General features: G+C 36.1%; 1 protein-coding gene across 1 annotated transcript in view; it reads right to left on the bottom strand.

Annotated features, from left to right (window-relative positions):
• Positions 1-6,367, bottom strand: part of kcnip4a (potassium voltage-gated channel interacting protein 4a) — a 269,903-nt gene extending 263,536 nt beyond the window's left edge. Inside the window, exon 1 of the mRNA XM_048186032.1 lies at positions 6,194-6,367. Within this exon, the coding sequence (XP_048041989.1) occupies positions 6,194-6,263 (70 nt within the window). The 5' untranslated portion in view covers positions 6,264-6,367. The remainder of the gene's footprint in view (positions 1-6,193) is intronic.
• Between the last annotated feature and the right edge of the window lie 14,455 nt (positions 6,368-20,822).

The raw sequence follows: 20,822 nt of genomic DNA, 5'->3' as shown, positions 1-20,822 counted from the left end.
CTTGAGTCCTAAAGAATTCCGGCACAAAGAAAATCGGCACAATTGCCTTGCGAGCATATGTGAAAATATGGTATGAGAGCTTTTTCATGTTGCTTACTGTACTTAAAACAGACAAGAATTATGTGTGAATACACATGAGGTTGATATAAGTGCAAGATAGAATCTCTGCATGACAGAAAATAGCATGGAGAATGATAGAGAAAAATATTATAAACAAGAAAACATCCAGACAAGCAGTGTAGATCATAGTAAAGAGCCTTTCCTAACATTCTTTTAGTGAATAAGATGCTAAAACACGAATAGTATGTTCAAATAAACAGTTTTAAATTTCTTCTTACTGAATTCCCCCCCTGACAATTTCTTATTTTATGTTGCGTTGGTGCACACTTTACTAATCGCCAACTAGAGTAATTAAAAGATCATTTTCCTCCATAACTGTAGTTATGTTTTGCTCAGCTACCTACTTCCTCTGTCTCATCCTCCGCTTACACTCCTCCTCTTACACTCCTTCTCTTAGAAATTTTTGAATAAAGTCTTTATTTTCATTTTGTTTTTGAGCACAATAACATAAAGGTCATTTTAACAATGTCTTTACTACTTCTCTGGACCTTGAATGTGGTCATTTTGTTGCTTCCTATGGGAGATTAAAAAAAAAAAACACCAAGTTAGTTCACCCAAAAATGAAAATAATGTCATTTATGACTCACCCTCATGTCGTTCCACACCCGTAAGACCTCCGTTAATCTTCGGAATGCAAATTAAGATATTTTTGTTGAAATCTGATGGCTCAGTGAGCCCTGCATAGGGAGCAATGACATTTCCTCTCTCAAAATCCATTAATGTACTAAAAACATATTTAAATCAGTTCATGTGAGCACAGTGGTTCAATATTACTATTATAAAGTGTCGAGAATATTTTTGGTGCGCCAAAAAAAACAAAATAATGACTTATATAGTGATGGCCGACTTCAAAACACTGCTTCATGAAGCTTCGAAGTGTTATGAATCTTTTGTGTAGAATCATGATTCGAATCGTGTGTCAAACCGCCAAACTACTGAAATCATGTGACTTTGGCGCTCTGAACTGCTGATTCGACACGCTGATTCATAACGCTCTGAAGTTTCATGAAGCAGTGTTTTGAAATCGGCCATCACTAAATAAGTCGTTATTTTGTTTTTTTGGCGCACCAAAAATATTCTCGTATCAATATATTGAACCACTGTACTCACATGAACTGATTTAAATATGTTTTTAGTGCATTAATGGATCTTGAGAGAGGAAATGTCATTGCTGGCTATGCAGGCCTCACGGAGCCATCGGATTTCAACAAAAATATCTTAATTTGCATTTCAAAGATTTACGAAGGTCTTACGGATGTGGAACGGCATGAGGGTGAGTAATAAATGACAGAATTTTCATTTTTGGGTGAACTAACCTTTAATTTGTTTTCCGAAGATGAACGAAGGTATTGCGGGTTAGGAACGACATGAGGGTGAGTACTTAATGAGAGAAATTTCATTTTTGGGTAAACTAACCCTTTAACATTTATTTTTCAAGGAATTTATAACAGTATGGAGACATAATGTCGATTTTGAACTGCTGGTTGGCAACGTTAAGCCTTTAGAATATAGAATTTCACAAGTAATATTGCAAAGTCCACCTGGCAAGTCCTTGGTACCACACAATGATTATGCAACACAATACTGCAAGACAATAAAACAGAAATACACATTGAGAAACGGACATCCGTAAGCCAAAACTTCTACAGAGCGAGCTAGTCCTAACTGCAGCGATGTACATATAAAGGATTCAAAGGTAATCATCCACATACAAAAGGCTACCAGACCTTTGGCTTCAGATGAAAGCTGCACTCTGCCACAAGGTCATCAGCGGATCAAAATATATTTAGTAATGCTAAAGCAAACACACCTTTCGAGTCATTCACCAAGTGTACATGAAACAACAACACTGTGTGACCTTTTGGAAATAAAAAAATTATAGTCAATTTTCAAGCATCAACATTTGGAAACAAGTGTCTGCTCATTATATGTTATAGTCAGCATGCCAAATGTAAAACACTATTCCTTCGTCTGCTGTTCGGGATTTTAAATATTCAACATGCTCAGCTCAGCAGACTCAAACTCTTCTATATGTAAATATGTACTTAAAGGTTAACACTGTTCAAAGCCACAACAGTTACATTTTCAACCGAGTGGCTAGCGTTTCCAAAGCGTGGGTTTGAGAATTAAGTAACTTGCAAAGTAAAACTGTCGCCTACCCAATACTGGCACTCACCATCTACTTATTTGTGCCAATTTGCTTTCTCTGCATGATCAATGTGAAAACTTTTGCATGTTCTTTTCATTATATCAAGTTTCTAAAAAAGGAATATTTCATTATTTTATTATTTACTTACCCTCATGTCATTTCCAATCTGTATGTTGTTATTTTTTCCCATAAGACACAAAAGGAGATATTTTGAAGAATCTTTACACAGCTCTTTTCAGCCAATAACAATTGATTATTGGTGTAAAAATCTTTCAATCTGTTCCTCACATAACACTATCATATGGTTTCAGAAGACTAAAAATATCGTGCAGGAGCTGTAAGAACTACCTTTATGGTTATTTTATGTTATGTTTTTTTTTTTTTTTTTGGACAGGTGTGGTCTATTTGTTGTTGTATGGAAAAGAGCTGCTTGAAGCTTCTTCAAAAATTATTTTTGTCTTCCATCGAAGAATTGTAACAAAAAAAGTTTGGAACAACACGAGAGTCGATGAAAAAAACTTTTTTACCCATAATTTTCAATTTAATGCTTTATAAAATGTTTCTACAAAAGCTATAGCTGTCTACAACACCGTTTTCAACTACAAACGTAAAAGTTTTGGACGTTGATTTACACAACAACGTCGTTTTAGGGGCCTGAAAATGCAAACTTTTGAAAACGGGTTTCAATGTGCATGATTTTTGAAAACAATACCGTTATCGTCTCCATGTAAACAGTTTGTGAAAACAGTGACGCCATGCGCATGTGTATAATGTGTTCAGTCTATAGGCATCTATAGTGTTTCTTTGCAAAGTGACATCGCCAACTACTGGCCTGACATGAATAATACAGCATTTTTTGTCATTTTTGCAGATCCTTGTGAAAGGGGATCATTTTGACAATGTTGTCGTTTGTATGGGAAAAAAGGAGACTGTCCTCCAAAAAAAACGACCCTATAGGTCATTTTTCAAGCACCTTATTATGACCTATATTTACGTTTTGAAGTCATGCGCCCTCTTGGGGGCCTAAAAATAATGACAGTGTCGTGTTACGTCTGTCATCATGAAATGACGTATGATTGTCATTACCAATCAAAATGCGTGTTCATTTAAATGCAATGTGTAGACTTTTTACACCATTTCTCCTATTTCCATTTAGCAAAACTCATTTTTTATTAACGACTACACCCACCACACCCCTAAACCTACCCTTAGTGATTTATAGTGCATACACAATTTACGAGCACATGTGTTCCCTGGGATCAAACCCACGATCACATGATCACATTAGGGCTGTCAAAAAAAATTCGAATTTCGAATATTCGTCGAATTAAAAAAAAAAAAAAGCCACATTCGAATGTAAAACCCGTGCATTCGAATTTTTGCAGTGTCAAGAGGAGCGCAAGCCATGATGACGTAACTGACGCGGCTTGTTTGTTGTTAGGTTATACAGTACAGCACGGTGCAGGGCGCAATAATGTGATAAATATAATGGGGGAGTCAAAAAGTGAGCGCGCTGATGTTGACGCAAGAAAAAAGACTGCGCTGTCTGTTATGGCCAACTAGTTTGACGGCATATGCAGTCAGACCCTAAGCAGTGCTGAAGAAGGCATCAGGCCTTTGGAGCAGATGGATATGTATGAATGAGAAGTGCTACCCGCTGACGAAAACCCTCTCAGTTGGTGGCAAAAACCGTGCGGTATGTTTGTTTCCACATATTGCGCAGCTGGCAAAGACATATTGACAAGCAATATGTGTAGTAAGCGGATTGTTTCTGAATGGCAGGTCACTATTTTGTGTTCATGTAGTACAAACATTACGCTGTCTGTTGAAGCGTGTTTTCTCAGGTTAGTGATGTACTTACAGTTTTTATGCACTTTTTGTTACCTTTCATGCACATTAATGACATCTTTTATTTAAAAACAGTTGTTTGAAAAAAAAGTGAATGTCATTTCATTTCAATAAAAGATGCGATGCTTGATTTGGTGTATATTTGCTTATTGCGCTCGCTTGCGCTCTCTTGTGGGCATAGCAGACAATAAAGTACTTTTTTCCTCTAACATTAAGTATTGCCTTTAGAATTCGAATATATTTTTGCAAATATTTCAGAAAGAATTTTCAATTCTGCCAATTGAGCTACGCGAAACCCGAAAAATGACGCAGAAAAAAGGGAACAATGCATTAAAATGAAAGTGTCCTGTTGTCGAAAGGGGCGCAATTTTACCAAACGCTCCTATGGGTCATATTTCAGGGAAGTGACAAACGACCTGTATGGTCGTATTGGTTGGAGAACATGTTGGAAAAAAGAAAAGGAAAAACTCAGTTTTTAGTACATTGTTTTCCTGTAAACATACCCTTAATTTACTCTAATCACCTAATTCACTTTTCAAACTGGGCAATGATGTAGTTATAAATATGTCTAAAATATTATTTATGGTGATATTATGCTCAAATAAATGCTGAAATATTCACAATTATATAGATAAGATCTTATGACGGCATTAGAAAATAGTTCACGTTAATTTTCATATCCCTCATTAACCTTTGCCCAATGCCTGCATTAATTGTGTCTCTTCTCAAAAGATGAATCTGTAGCAGCTGTAAGAATTTCAACCCCGAAAGATGAGTTTAAATGGCATTACTCTTGAAAGCACTCAAAGCACAGTATTTCTCTAATGGTAATAAACCTGCCTGAATTTAGGATTTCAAAGCGTGAATGTTAAGATCCATTAATAAGAGAGCAAACGCATTAATGTCATTGAAAATTCAAGATTTAAAGACTGTATCATCGCCTTGCAATGAAAATGCTAATTGTTCACTTTGTCTATGTCGAGAATAAAGCAGATGAGTAAATGTAAGTAACTGTGTACTGAATAAAATTGTGTTTCCTTCCATTTAAACAAACCAGCTTTACATACTTTATCATTTAGTACAGAACAACACGGACTCTTATCAGGGGATAAAAAGTCACTATTGGACAACAAACCATTACTACAAATCTAGTTATTGCAGAGATAACCATCACATGCTTCTCGGCAATTGTTCTGCCATCATTATTGCAAAGAAATCAGTTATCTGTGAGAGGAATCAGAGGATATTATCTTTTATACTACTCAAGATAATAGGAAATTAACATTTTTCCAGATTTGCACAAAGTACCAATGCACTTGAGGTACATCCAACATCAGCAGGACCATCATTGATGTTTTTTTGTTTTTTTTTTTTTTGCTGTTGTGTGTTCACAATAAAGTCACATTGGGATATATTATGAAAGAATCAAGCACACGATGAAGGCAGATTTTAACTGAAATGTTCTCTCTGAAAGGATAGTAATATTAGTATTAATAATAGAAAACGACTGTAGTGCTGGATTTACAGTAATGGCTCGATGGCAAAGCCCATAAGGTGCTATAAATATTGAAGGTTTGTAGTTTGGTAGGAGGTGCAAGTTTTTTCGACATTCTCTGTATAATGGTCAAGGATTGTGTCCGCAGGCAGTGAGTTTCATCCCACCTGCTTGGCTGCTTCTATTGATGCATTTTATAAAAAGATGCTGATACACAACATACAAAAGTCGACAGTGAACAAAGCTTGATGTTTAAAACACAATAGCTCATGTCAGTCCATCTAGTTACTCTACACATTATTACACAGCCTGACCAGCTTAAATATCATGATACAGATTTTCCTCTTTAAGACACCATGACAATAATTACCTAAATATTTCAAATCTATGGCCAAAGTAAAGTAACAGGTAGCCTAAATTTTCCAACTCTTTGTGGTACCAGAAGCTATAATAAAAAGCCTCTCATTCAAAGAACGGCAAAAGTACAAACATGACCGTCAGGTTGTCAAACTTACATGCGAGACATGTGCATGCATGAGGAAATGTGAAGGTGCGCGCGCCGCGAGAAAATAATCATGCACCTTTGGTCCTACCACTCGATGAACTTGATGTGTCCACTCGGGATGAGATGCTTCCGAGATTCTTCTCCATTGTAATAATAGTCTTTGTTTCCAGTTTTCTCTCCTTGTGTAATGCACTTACGGGGGCAGATTGTGACTGTTGCGCTTCAGCGTTCAACAACTTCAACTGATGCAGTCGAGGATGCGCGTCACCGATCAGGCGCGCTCTCGCTGTCAGTGTTGTTTTCATACGAGTAGTCAACTTTTTAAAGGATTAATCTATTCTACTACTAAGTGCCATATTCCTTATATTCATTTATATATATGGATATATAGATATATATATATATACAGCCATGTGAAGATTTAGGACATCCTATTGAATTCCATGGTTTTTCCGTATCAGGACATAATAAAAATCATCTGGTCCTTGGCAGTTGTTAAAATTTGGAAAATAAATCCTCAGATGAACAACAACACATGACATATCACACCATGTCATTATTTATTTAACAAAAACTAGGCCTAGATGGAAAAGCCATGGGTGACAAACTAAGTACACCCTTATTGTTTCCTATTAAAAGGATAAGTAATGGTCAGGCACCGCTAATCAAATTAATTGATCATCAGCAAGTGTGAAGACCTCTGTAAAAGCTGAAGTTCTGGCAGTTTGCTGGTCTGGAGCCTATGATGCCAAGGAGGAAAGACATCAGCAATGGTCTTAGAGAAGCAATTGTTGCTGCCATCAGTCCGGGAAGGGTTATGCAGCCATTTCCAAACAATTTGAAGTCCATCTTTCTACAGTGAGGAAGATTATTCACAAGTGGAAGACATTCAAAACAGACACCAATCTTCCCAGGAGTTGACGTCCCAGCAAATTCACCCCAAGGTCAGACTGTGTTATGTTCAGAGAAATTGCAGACAGCCCAAGAGCAACACCTCAGACTCTACAGGCCTCAGTTAACATGTTAAATGATGAAGTTCATGACAGCAAATTTGGAAAAAGACGGGACAAGTATGGCATGTTGGGCTGTCAGGAGAAAGCTTCTTCTCTTTAAAAAGAACATGGCAGCATGGCTTAGGTTTGCAAAGTTGCATCTGAACAAACCACAAAACTTCTGGAACTATGTCCTTTGTACAGACGAGACCAAAGTGGAGATGTTTGGCCATAATGCACAGCACCAGTTTGGTGAAAACTAAACACGCCGTATCAGCACAAACACCTCATACCAAAAGTCAAGCATGCGGGTATAGGGGTGATGATTTTGGGTTTGTTTTGTAGCCACAGGACCTGGGCATCTCACAGTCATTGAGTCGACCATGAACTCCTCTGTATACCAAAGTGTTCTAGAGTCAAATGTGAGGCCATCTGTCCGACAACTAAAGCTTGGCAGGAACGTAGACTACTCATGGTGAATGTGATTTCACCAAGTACGACATGTTCCTGGATCAACATCTTTGTTGATCCTGGAACAACATTCCAATCAACCAATCAGTTTTGAGGGACAAGTTTAACGGTTATGTCAAGTTTAGGCTTGCAACCAGGGTTAGGTGCTTCTACATCAATGTTATTCACCTATCTTTCCCCTCTGATTTTAGGGATAAGTTATGGGTAGGAATAGGGTTAAGACTTAATTTTCAGACAGGAATGTTGTTCCAGGATCAAAAAAATATGTTGATCCAGGAACATGTCTTACTTGGCAAAATCACGGTGACCGACAACTTATTTATGATTATAATCATGTATTTATTTGGTTTAATGTTTTATTTGTCTCTTCCCTGTGCCTTTGTTGATACCGGACTAACTCATAACTCCTGTTTTCCTCTCATGACCTCCCTCTGTTGCTCTGGCTGAAAGGATAGAAGAACAGTAGGCCTATAGAGAGACAGAGAGATAACTCAAATTTCCTTGGATTGCAATCATCGCATAATTCCAAGGAAAATTAATAGAAATGCTCAGAAAAGTGACGTAAACATACAATATTTTTCTAAATCAATATATGTGTAAGCCTTTTGCTGTTTTCATTGAAGCACACACACACACACACATACGCCACTCGTGCTGTTTTAAATGAAACATAAGAAACCACATTCATGATAGTTGTCAAATTTCATTGGTTGAAAGTAAGTTGTCAAATAAGCTTGGTGAACAGCTTTGGAGAATTCAGTGTTTCCCCATTGAATTCCCCTCTTCACGAAGCTTTGGAGTGTTATGAATCAGCGTGTCGAATCATGATTCGGATCGTGTGTCAAACTGCCAAACTGCTGAAATCACATAACTTTGGTGCTCCGAACCACTGATTTGACACAAAAGATTCATAACTCTCAAAAGCTTCCTGAAGCAGTGTTTTGAAATCGGCCTATATAAGTCGTTATTTTGTTTTTTTGGCGCACCAAAAATATTCTCATCGCTTTATAATATTAATATTGAACCACTGTACTCACATGAACTGATTTAAATATGTTTTTAGTACATTAATGGATCTTGAGAGAGGAAATGTCATTGCTGGCTATGCAGGCCTCACTGAGCCATCGGATTTCAACAAAAATATCTTAATTTGCGTTCCGAAGATTAATGAAGGTCTTACGGGTGTAGTACAACATGAGAGTGGGTAATAAATGACATTATTTTCATTTTTGGGCGAACTAACCCTTTAAAAAACAAATTAAAAATTATTGATGATGACTCATCCTGCACTACACAGATATTTGTCTAGCACCTGTGGTGACTATTGACACATCTACTCTTAGACCAGCTGATAAAAAGTAATTGCAAAAATATAAAGAGAATAAATTTAGCTCTGAGAAATAGTCAGCATCACTGCTTGAACATTTTTATCTAATGCAATGAAATTCATACAGTGGGTTTTCAGTATCCAATTACTTTGGGGGGCATCTGCACAGTAGATTGTATGATCCAGCATTGACGTTTACACTGAACTAGAATTTTGATCTATACCACTATAGCATGATATACCGCTCTAGCCTACTGTGCCACTGTGCCTTTTCAGTTTGAGACTTGCTACTCAGAACTGCCAGTACTGAGAACACACTGCCACGCTGAAGCTTGATGTACTGTTTCATGGAGAATGGAAAAGAGTATATAAAAAGACTGCTCAGAATCCAGCAGATGGGATTTGACATGTCTGACAGCTTTTCGAACGACAGTAACCAGCATTTACACAATCTCTGGAATATACCTTCACTAATTTACCAGTATATTGCTCGAGATGTTGTGCTGTATTATTTTGTTGTAATAATGATCTAACAGTATTTGTATATTAGAAATTTGACATCAAAATAAGAATAAACAATTTAATATCATCATCACCTCTGTTTCCTGAAAGCATAATTAACATAATAAATGAAACTTCAGCAATCAACATCCACTACCCAAGCTGTGATAATGAAATGCAGGTGAAAGGAAATGAAGAGTTGGAGAACATGTAGGAGGGCAAAACTCCTCACAGGAGAAATTAAGCATCCAACTAGGCAAACTTTATGTCTTCTAGACAAGAGGATAAAGAAGGATTTGGCTCCATTTGCTCAATGCAGTAATTCACCGACTCCATCCCACATTTGCCTGTACTGTATAGTGTGTGCGTACAAGAGATTGTAGCCTGGAGACTAAGAAGATAATGTCTGAGCTATCAAGCTTACGTAACTGAGGACTGAGCCATATAAGCAGAATATGGGAGTTAATGTGGACGCGACACTGAGGAAAACACACAAGAACGAGATGCATGGTGATGCAAACAGCTGACTTGAAATCTTTTCATAATATCTACTGCTAATGAAAAATAAAAATAGTATAATATAATTAATCAATATTTAAATTATGAAAGTCATATACAGCAGGTTTCTGTTGTCATGAGACAGATTATTATTATTGACTTATGTATGTCAATATGAGGCTGAGCAATTATTGCATTTGTCTGAATTACAAATCATAAATTGACGTTTACAGTAGTTCTCTCTGGTATGTTTAATGTTTTCAGTATTTCAATATTCTCACACAGATACAAAAACAAATATAATTTCCCTAACAAAGTCGCTAATGTCTTAATTGGTCTCTCTCTACGAATCATTAAAATAACTACCAGATTTATTTATGGATTTAAACACACACACACACAAACACACACACACACACACGTTTGTTTTTGTGAATTGTGGGGACATTCCATAGGAGTAATGGTTTTTATACTGTACAAACTGTATTTTCTATCCTCTAACCCTAAACCTACCCATCACAGTAATCTGTGCACATTTTTACTTTCTCAAAAAAACCTCATTCTGTATGATTTATAAGCATTTTGAAAAATGAGGACATGAGGCTAATGTCCTCATAAGTCACACTCTCCTTGTAATTACCTATGTCATACCCATGTCATTATACAAATTTGTGTCCTGATATGTCACAAAAATGTGCGCACGCACACACACACAAACACACACACACACACACACACACACACACACACACACACACACACACACACACACACACACACACACACACACACACACACGTTGGGTTCCATGTTTTCCATAGACATAATAATTTTTATACTGTACAAACTGTATTTTCTATCCTCTAAACCTACCCACAGAAAACGTTCTGCATTTTTAGATTTTTATAAAACATTATTTAGTATGATTTGAGTATGAGTCAAAACCCCCAGGGTTCTATACAGAAACCCATATAGAAACCCAAATAGAAACCATTTCTAAAATAGAATTGATGTGTGTCACCATAGCTACTGGTTAGGACAACCAGTAATTTAACACTTCTGATTGGTCACTATTTTCAACAGAAATCCCTGTGATTGGCTACAATACTCAACGTTGCAAAACGACATTGTGAATAGACACATTGGTAGCGCCGTTGATCTTGCATGACACAAACATAACAACCAGATCGCTTTAATTTACTTACTTTTATGTTTATTTAAAAATACAATCATTTATTACTGTACTCACGGAGACAAGAGCCGTCACTATTTTCATTTTTAAACACTTGCAGTCTGTATAATTCATAATCACAACTTCATTCTTTATAAATCTCTCCAACAGTGTAGCATTAGCCCATTAGCCACGGAGCACTATCAAACTCATTCAGAATCAAATGTAAACATCCAAATAAATACTATATTCACATGATCCGATGCATGCATGCAGTATGCATGATGAACATCTTGTAAAGATCCATTTGAGGGTTATATTAGCTGTGTGAACTTTGTAAATGCACTGTATTATAGTCGAGAGCTCGGGGGGCAGGGAGTGCGCGATTTACAGGGGCCGCAGCCTGAATCGGTGCATAGTTAATGATGCCCCAAAATAGGCAGTTACAAAAAATTAATTTAAAAAAAATCTATGGGGTATTTTGACTTATATTACATCTTGTAAAAACTGGTTCTAGGGCACCTTTAAACATTATTTAAAAAAAAACACACTGAGCTACTGAAACAATCTTTGTCATAGAATACACTTGTTTGTTCACAGTTTGAACGTTCTTGCTTCCATTTGTTTAATTTCAAGATCTGAGGTGAATTATCCATTGTTATTTTTAAGGCATCAAAGCTGGGAGCACTAAATGATATCAAAAGTCACATTACACTCTTTTAACATTAAATAAAGCACACAAACATTACCTGAGATTAACATTGCCGTACTTTGTGACTTCGCAAAAAAATAGAAACCCTTTCTAAAATAGAATTGATGTGTGTCACCATAGCTACTGGTTAGGACAACCGGTAATTTAACACTTCTGATTGGTCACTATTTTCAACAGAAATCCCTGTGATTGGCTACAATACTCAACGTTGCAAAACGACATTGTGAATAGACACATTGGTAGCGCCGTTGATCTTGCATGACACAAACATAACAACCAGATCGCTTTAATTTACTTACTTTTATGTTTATTTAAAAATACAATCGTTTATTACTGTACTCACGGAGACAAGAGCCGTCACTATTTTCATTTTTAAACACTTGCAGTCTGTATAATTCATAATCACAACTTCATTCTTTATAAATCTCTCCAACAGTGTAGCATTAGCCCATTAGCCACGAGCACTATCAAACTCATTCAGAATCAAATGTAAACATCCAAATAAATACTATATTCACATGATCCGATGCATGCATGCAGTATGCATGATGAACATCTTGTAAAGATCCATTTGAGGGTTATATTAGCTGTGTGAACTTTGTAAATGCACTGTATTATAGTCGAGAGCTCGGGGGGCAGGGAGTGCGCGATTTAAAGGGGCTGCAGCCTGAATCGGTGCATAGTTAATGATGCCCCAAAATAGGCAGTTACAAAAAATTAATTTAAAAAAAATCTATGGGGTATTTTGACTTATATTACATCTTGTAAAAACTGGTTCTAGGGCACCTTTAAACATTATTTAAAAAAAAACACACTGAGCTACTGAAACAATCTTTGTCATAGAATACACTTGTTTGTTCACAGTTTGAACGTTCTTGCTTCCATTTGTTTAATTTCAAGATCTGAGGTGAATTATCCATTGTTATTTTTAAGGCATCAAAGCTGGGAGCACTAAATGATATCAAAAGTCACGTTACACTCTTTTAACATTAAATAAAGCACACAAACATTACCTGAGATTAACATTGCCGTACTTTGTGACTTCGCAAAAAAATAGAAACCCTTTCTAAAATAGAATTGATGTGTGTCACCATAGCTACTGGTTAGGACAACCGGTAATTTAACACTTCTGATTGGTCACTATTTTCAACAGAAATCCCTGTGATTGGCTACAATACTCAACGTTGCAAAACGACATTGTGAATAGACACATTGGTAGCGCCGTTGATCTTGCATGACACAAACATAACAACCAGATTGCTTTAATTTACTTACTTTTCTGTTTATTTAAAAATACAAATTATATGTTACACACAGTAATATAACTCCGTTAATCCTTCATGCAATGAATAAAATTATATAAGTTGCATTGACTTGACCAGGCAGCCAAGGTACGGCAGTCGCCATACCCTGCCATAAACAGATGATGCCTTTGAGCAGTGCCACAGATTCTAGTGTTGAGCCATTGAGCTCATACAGTTGAAGGAGGTTCGAGTCTGGCCTCTCAGTCTCCTTTCAATCTTCACTATCCGTAAAAATGAAGAAGTAAAAACACAAGCTTTTGGTTTTTTTTATGTCAGTGGATGACTGATTAATTATGACACTCATTTCAAAAAATAATAGCAGGCTGACAGGGAAACATATCAACTACTTTTTGAACACATCTTCAAGCACAAAACTAATCCTGCCTTCGCCGAAACAGCCATCTGTGCAGTTGGACACCTAACCCATAGTCTCAGATCTGCTGTAATGTCTTCTGTCAAACCTGATAAATCTAAAATCTCAGACATACAGTTTGAATTTATTTCCCAAGACATATTTGTAAGGTTGCAATGTTTTCTCATTGAGCACAATAGCTGAAGAGCAGCTGACAGCTGCTGTCTGATCACGTCAGGTTTTGAGTTGCCATATTAATATACATTGCTAGGCAGATTACTTGCAAATTGTAGTCTGTTACTGATTACAAATTACAAAATTGTATTCAGGGTTGGCGCCACGGGGGGCGTGAGGGGGCGTTGGACTATCTTGCCCCCTCAATAGAGATGAATGTGAAAATGAATTTTAATGATGAAATAGACAATCACAATTACTAAGTGCATAGTCTGATTCGCAATTTTGTTTTATATAGTGTTTTGTTTTATGTATTATTCAATGTTCTGCCATCTGCATCAATAGGTTTTAGTTTCATAGTTGTAGTAGTGACAGGTTTGTTTACGGCCTGACAAATACGCGAATGAGCCACGTATGTTTTTCTGACTGGGGACCCCTTTCTTTATCTGAGACGCCACATTTTCAGTGCTCCGCTGGTGCCGGCTCTGATTGTAGTTATCATTGTGATGTAGATTTTTAGGTCAGGAACATTTTAGGTCATGTAATCTGACTACTTTTTGATTACTTTTAGATTACTTTTGACCTAACTTGTATATCACTTAGATTTGAATGTTTTGTATCTTTCATAATAATTCATCTCATACATGGTGTAAATGAGAGATGCTTTTGTCCCCAAATTTAGAAGCATCACAAATTTATTTACATGACATTTACATGGCCATTCTATATTGTGAATATAGTCAAAGCTAAACGGTATGAAACACAATAGAATTTTTTTTAGAAAGGAGTAAAAAGAAGAATTAGGGAGAATTATTTACTTCCATTGTCAGTGTTGTGAAAAGTTACTTTTACATTTTTACATGCATTACAATACTGTGTTACTCCCTAAAAAAGTAATTAACTGTGTTCGTTACGTTTTATGAAAAGTAATGTGTTACATTACTTTTGCGTTACTTTTTCTCACCTGGGCTGGGCTTGCTTATTGTTTTTTAATAACAACAAAAAAAGTTCTATTTTTGGCAAATGTAAAGGCCAAAAGTTTCACACCAAAAGAGCCTCGGGCTGAAGGAAATGCATATTCATGCCTGTACAGTAGAGGGCGCAGCTCAAACAAACCTTTCAGCTGTGCTGACATTCTGGATTAAAGAAGAATAGGATACAGAAGTTCAACACTCTTATTTCTAAATCTAAAGTAAAGTAATTTTTGCTCATTTTTTTATAGTTGAATTGAATCATTGAAGGTCAGCAGCAAAGACATTTTTAAATAAAGTGAGATTAAATAAAGTATATTTTTGTAATTTAATATAGTTAATTATTACAGGTTTGCATATACATTTCTGAGATTGCATTTCACTGTTTTTATTCATTTTGAGGAATACTGAATGTTTCTATGCAAGTAAGATGAGTAAATGCATGTTCACATTTATTCTAAAATGACAATAACCCTCATGTTCACACAGCACACACAACATTTTATTTCTCTCAACATGGAAACAGGAGAGCTGTCAGTCAGTAAATGTGAAAAAGTAATTTGAAAAAGTAACAGATATTTTGTTGTAAATTGAAAAAGTAATGCATCACTTTACTAGTTACTTGAAAAAGTAATCCGATTACATAACTCATGTTACTTGTAATGCGTTACCCCAACACTGGCCATTGTGTAATCATGTGTAATCCATAAAAAAGTAACTGTAATCCGATTATGAGCATTTTACAACATAATATAATTGATTACAAGTACTACATTTTTGGAATATGATACATGTACGTAATCCAGATTACATGTAATCAGTTTCTCCCCAGCAACAACAGATGACACTAAAGCTTTTCTCCGAGCCCAGGCTCTACATTAAGACAAATGATCACATGTATAATGAGTTCCCTGCATCAATTCCAGCATGTTATGAACTTGCTTTAAACAGGTGCTGACCTAATTCCAGGCCTGCACACCTGTGATCACAATCTCATCCCATAATGCTCAAGTAATGTGTTTTGGGAGCAAGACCTTTATAATAATGGTGTCAGGTTCTCAGAATGATTGTCTTTGACCCCTGGCCTGTCCTGCGGCAAGTTGTGGTGCTTTGGATGAGAGAGCATGGCATCATTTATCCTCATCATTTATTAATCCCATATCCATTAATTTCCCATATCAGATCCATGATCCTGATCTGCCACCATATTGGCATCCTGCTTCTGCAAGTCTCAAAACATCATGGTGCATTAAAGAATTATAACAGCAACGAGATAACAGTGCAAATGGCTCTCGTTCTCATAAGAAGCTCTTAAAGAGCATCGTATTATCACAGTATGACTCAAGTACAGTATTCACATGCATTGAGGAGGAGGAGGAAGGTTGTGTGATTTCTGATTACATTTCTGCTGCTACTGACATCCTGCATAATTAGTCAACTGTAGGTAACTGTATAGGTTTTTATTCTATCAGGCACAGATGGTAAAAATTCATCATATCAATCTTCATCTCCGAGGCAAACCTCAAACTCACTGCCAGATGCTTCTAAAACACATTTGCCAAAAATCAAAATATGCAAATGATTTAATGCTACTCTGATATATTCTTGATATGAATAACAGTCATAAAAGCTGGTAAGTTTGATATTGTATAGATACCAGTCAAAAGTTTTTAATCAATATTAATTTAATGAAATATTACAATTTAAAATAACTCCTCTATTTGAATATATTTTCAAAATGTCATTTATTCCTGATGTAAAGCTGAATTTTCAGCATCATTACTCCAGTCTTCAGTGTCACATGATCCTTCAGAAATCATTCTTATATGATGATTTGATGCTCAAGAAACATTTATGATTATTATCAATGTTGAAATCTGTTGTGCTGCTCTTTTATTCTTATCTTTTTTTATAATTATAAATGTCTGTACTGTCACTTTAATTTAATGCTGAATAAAAACATCTTTTCTTTCTTTCTTTCTTTCTTTCTTTCTTTCTTTCTTTCTTTCTTTCTTTCTTTCTTTCTTTCTTCATCCATCCAATCATCCTTTCTTTCCCCATCCATCCATCCATCCATCCATCCATCCATCCATTCATCCTTCCTTCCTTCATTTCTTCATCCATCCATCCATCCATCCATCCATCCATCCATCCATCCATCCATCCATCCATCCATCCATCCTTTTCTCTTTCTTTCTTTTCTTGTTCTTGTTCTTTTCTTCTCTTTTCTTTTTCCCTTTCTTTCTTTCTTTCTTTCTTTCTTTCTTTCTTTCTTTCTTTCTTTCTTTCTTTCTTTCTTTCTTTCTTTCCATCCATGCTTTCTTTTCTTTCCTTTCCTTTCCATCCATCCATCATTTTCTCTTTCTTTCTCTTTTTTTCTTTCTTTTCATCCATCCAATGTTTTTCCTTTTCTCTTTCTTTTTCCATCCTTTCTTTCTTTCTTTCCATCATCATTTCTTTCTCTTTCCAACCTTCCATCCATCCATCCATCCATCCATCAATCCTTTCTTTCTCTTTCTTTCTTTCTTTCTTTCTTTTTCTTTCTTTCCATCCATCCATCATCCATCCTTTCTTTTTCCTTCCATGCATCCATCCGTTCTTTCTTTTTTCCATCCATCCATCCATCCATCCATCCATCCATTCTTTTCTTCTTTCTTTCTTTCCATCCATCCTTTCTTTTCTTTCCTTTCCATCCATCCATCCATCATTTTCTTTTTCTTTTTTCTTTCTTTCCATCCATCCATCCATCCATCCATCCATCCATCCAATGTTTTTCTTTTTCTTTTTCCATCCTTCCTTTCTTTCCATCCTTTCTTTCCATCCATCCATCCTTTCCATCCATCCATCCTTTCTTTCTCTCTTTCCATCCTTCCTTTCCATCCATCCATCCATTGTTTTTCTTTTTCTCTTTTTCCATCCTTCCTTTCTTTCCATCCTTTCTTTCCATCCTTTCTTTCCATCCATCCATCCATCCATCCATCCATCCATCCATCCATCCATCCATCCATCCATGCATCCATCCATCTTTTTTCTTTCTTTCTTTTTTGCTTTCTTTCTTTCCCCCAAACTTTTAAATGGTAGTGTATTACAATTCCACAGAAATATAAGCAGGGAAAAAACTCTTTTCAACATGGGTAATAATATGAAATATTCCTTTATCACTTAGGAAGTTGTTTACATGACACTGTTTTCAACTAATAAACAGAAAACTTTTTAAGCATTTTGGCTGTTTATTTACAAAAGTTTCAAAGTGGAAGTTTTTCAAAACAATACTGTTATCGTCTCTGTAAACTACAAAAAACTCAAAATTGTGTTCACGTGTTCAGTCTATAGGCATGCTGATCTTTACAAAGTGACATTTAGTGACAACTACTGGCCTGGCATGAAGTATAGAGTATTTTTAGTTGTTTTTGCAGATCCGTGTGAACGGGGACACATTGTCATCTGTACGTGAAAAACGCAAAGGAAAAGCATAATTTTAGTGTAAATGTACCCTTAAATCAGCATATTACAAAAAATTCTGAAGGATCACGTGACACTGAAGACTGGAGTAATGATGTGAAGACTTAGCTTTGCATCACAGGAATAAATTACATTTTAAAATGTATTCAAATAGAAAACAGTTTTAAATTGTAATATTTAAAAAAAAAAAAAAAAAATAAAAAGTTTTTTTATAGTGTGTTTTTGATCAAATAAATGCCATGTAGAATGAGAATGAAATATGCCTTGAGAATAAGAGACTTCTTTGAAAAATCATTTCAAATTCTTACTGACCCCAAAATTTTGAACAGTTTATGTGCTATTTTATTTTGTTCATTTCTTTTTGAGTTTTTTTCTCCCTGGAAATCCTACATTCAAATGATGAAACTTGACACAAAGCATTGGTGAATTCTTTAAGGGCATATGGGATAGTAGAAAAGGAATACTCTCATTTAACTCAGAAAGGCTGGCACAGTGCAGTTTGGTTGGAGTGATACAGTCATAAGTGCTCCATGCATAATTCAAAGCCTTTTCTCTTTGTCACATTCAGGAAGGGTCTGGCAATACATCTCTGTCTGTGAGAAATATGCTTTTAATTTATCATTAGTTGGCTGAAAATTAAGAACCTCTTGTCTTTTGCTCATTTGTTAAGTCCTCCACGAGCAGATAAAGATGACGTGAATGGATAAGTTCAATCATTTTCTGCATGCCCTTCACAAAGTTGTTAAAAGTGCATGAGCTTTATCGGTGTTAACTGATAAAACATACTGAACATTTCAGGATTACTGTCCATTGGAGATACTGTGGAAGTGGATTTCTGGGACATGAGAAGAGCATGTCACCCATGAATCCATCTGGACATAGTCAGTGGACATCAAGTGAGAATTAACAACCCCATATGGTAAAACAAGGTCAGTGGAACAAGCACACTCGCAAACTGATGCCAACAATGATCTTTTTTATCCTCCATGAATTTCATTATTAATTCCTAAATATCATTACATTTTTTTAGGGAGTCACACCACATGGGAACTAAACCATGTCTTGTCAATAAAAGGTTAAATTATCTGATAATTTAAAGGGGACCTATAATGCCCCTTTTCACAAGATGTAATATAAGTCTCTGGTGTCCCCAGAATGTGTCTGTGAAGTTTCAGCTCAAAATACCCCACAGATCATTTATTATAGCTTGTCAAATTTGCCCCTATTTAAAAGAGCTGCTGCTCCCTGTCCCTTGTCCAGAAGAGGGCGGAGCTTTAAAGTATTAGTCCACTTTTAAATAAAAATTTCCTGATAATTTACTCACCCCCATGTCATCCAAGATGTTCATGTCTTTCTTTCTTCAGTCGACAAGAAATTAAGGTTTTTGATGAAAACATTCCAGGATTATTCTCCATATAGTGGACTTCAGTGGAGCCCAAACAGTTGAAGGTCAAAATTACAGTTTACAGCGATCCCAGATGAGAAATAAGGGTCTTATCTAGAGAAACCATCGCTCATTTTCTAAAAAAAATTCTCTTTTTCTCTTCTTCTTCTCTATTTGAATTCCGGCAGTGTAAAGTTTGAATTAAATTGTCATATACAATATGCTAGTGCAAGTATACAACAATTAGTTCAAACTTTGACCTGTGGAGGGCAGTAATACACTTAGCAGTGTCTACACTGCTGGAATTCTAATAGAGAAGAAGAAGAGAGCTAGTTCAAGATGAGCATTTATTGTTAAAACTTGTATAATTTTTTTTTTTTTTTTTTAGAAAATGAGTGATGGTTTCTCTAGATAAGACCCTTATTTCTCATCTGGGATCATGTAGAATGCTTTAAAGCTGCACTGAAACTGGCTCCACTGAAGTCCACTATAAGGAGAATAATCCTGGAATGTTTTCATCAAAACGTTAATTTCTTGTCGACTGAAGAAAGAAAGACATGAACATCTTGGATGCAAGCGGCAACCTCCCCCTTTCTCTCGTGAAGCCAATACGGAAGTAACTTAAACTGCGATTCATCGACTGGCCGCTAGGGACAGGCTCCAAAAGAGAGCAGAATCTCATAGAGTCCCATGTTAAATTGGCCAAGTTTATAGCAGAAAAAAACATGTTTACAAGTTGGTTCAAATTGTGGTTTTGGTCTATACTGCTATTTTTGCCCTTCATGACAACTCTGAGGGGGGTGAATTTTTTTATAACTTATCCGTTTAAATTATATTAAGCCTTAAAGTTCTGCATAATTAAGGGCGTGGTCACTTGAGCGACAGGTAGATTGCGCTGCTGTCTGTGAGCCGCCATGTTACTGCCGCTGAATTTGGCATCTCAGCCGTTTTTGTGCTTTTTTTCTCGATTATTTTATAAAATTATAAAATATGGCTTGCTGCATAATATTCGAGAGGCTGATGTGTGTCTGTGTAGATGTGCATGCATGGGGAAGAGACACAGAACACACGTTGTTGGATCGTGGCATTGGCTGAAAGTTTTGATTGTGAGATTTACTACAATGACAATGGCGGGAGGATATCAAAATCCGACAGCACTGCTTGGATATTATAACTAAAACTGCTGCACTATTTTGAAAAAATATACTTTGGACACGGGCTCATTTGTTTGTACGATCGTATACAGTTTTACAACATAAAGGCTGCTCAGATTGCATCCTTTCTTGAAGAACGATGACAGAGAGCAGATCATTCAGAAGAAATGTGAAATGTTTTTTTGTTTTGCAATGGACACTCATATTTTACCCAAGTGCCACAGATTGGATT

Source organism: Megalobrama amblycephala, linkage group LG3 (genome assembly GCF_018812025.1).
Source record: "Megalobrama amblycephala isolate DHTTF-2021 linkage group LG3, ASM1881202v1, whole genome shotgun sequence".
NCBI classification, from domain to species: domain Eukaryota; kingdom Metazoa; phylum Chordata; class Actinopteri; order Cypriniformes; family Xenocyprididae; genus Megalobrama; species Megalobrama amblycephala.
This window is presented reverse-complemented; position numbering and strand designations above follow the sequence as displayed.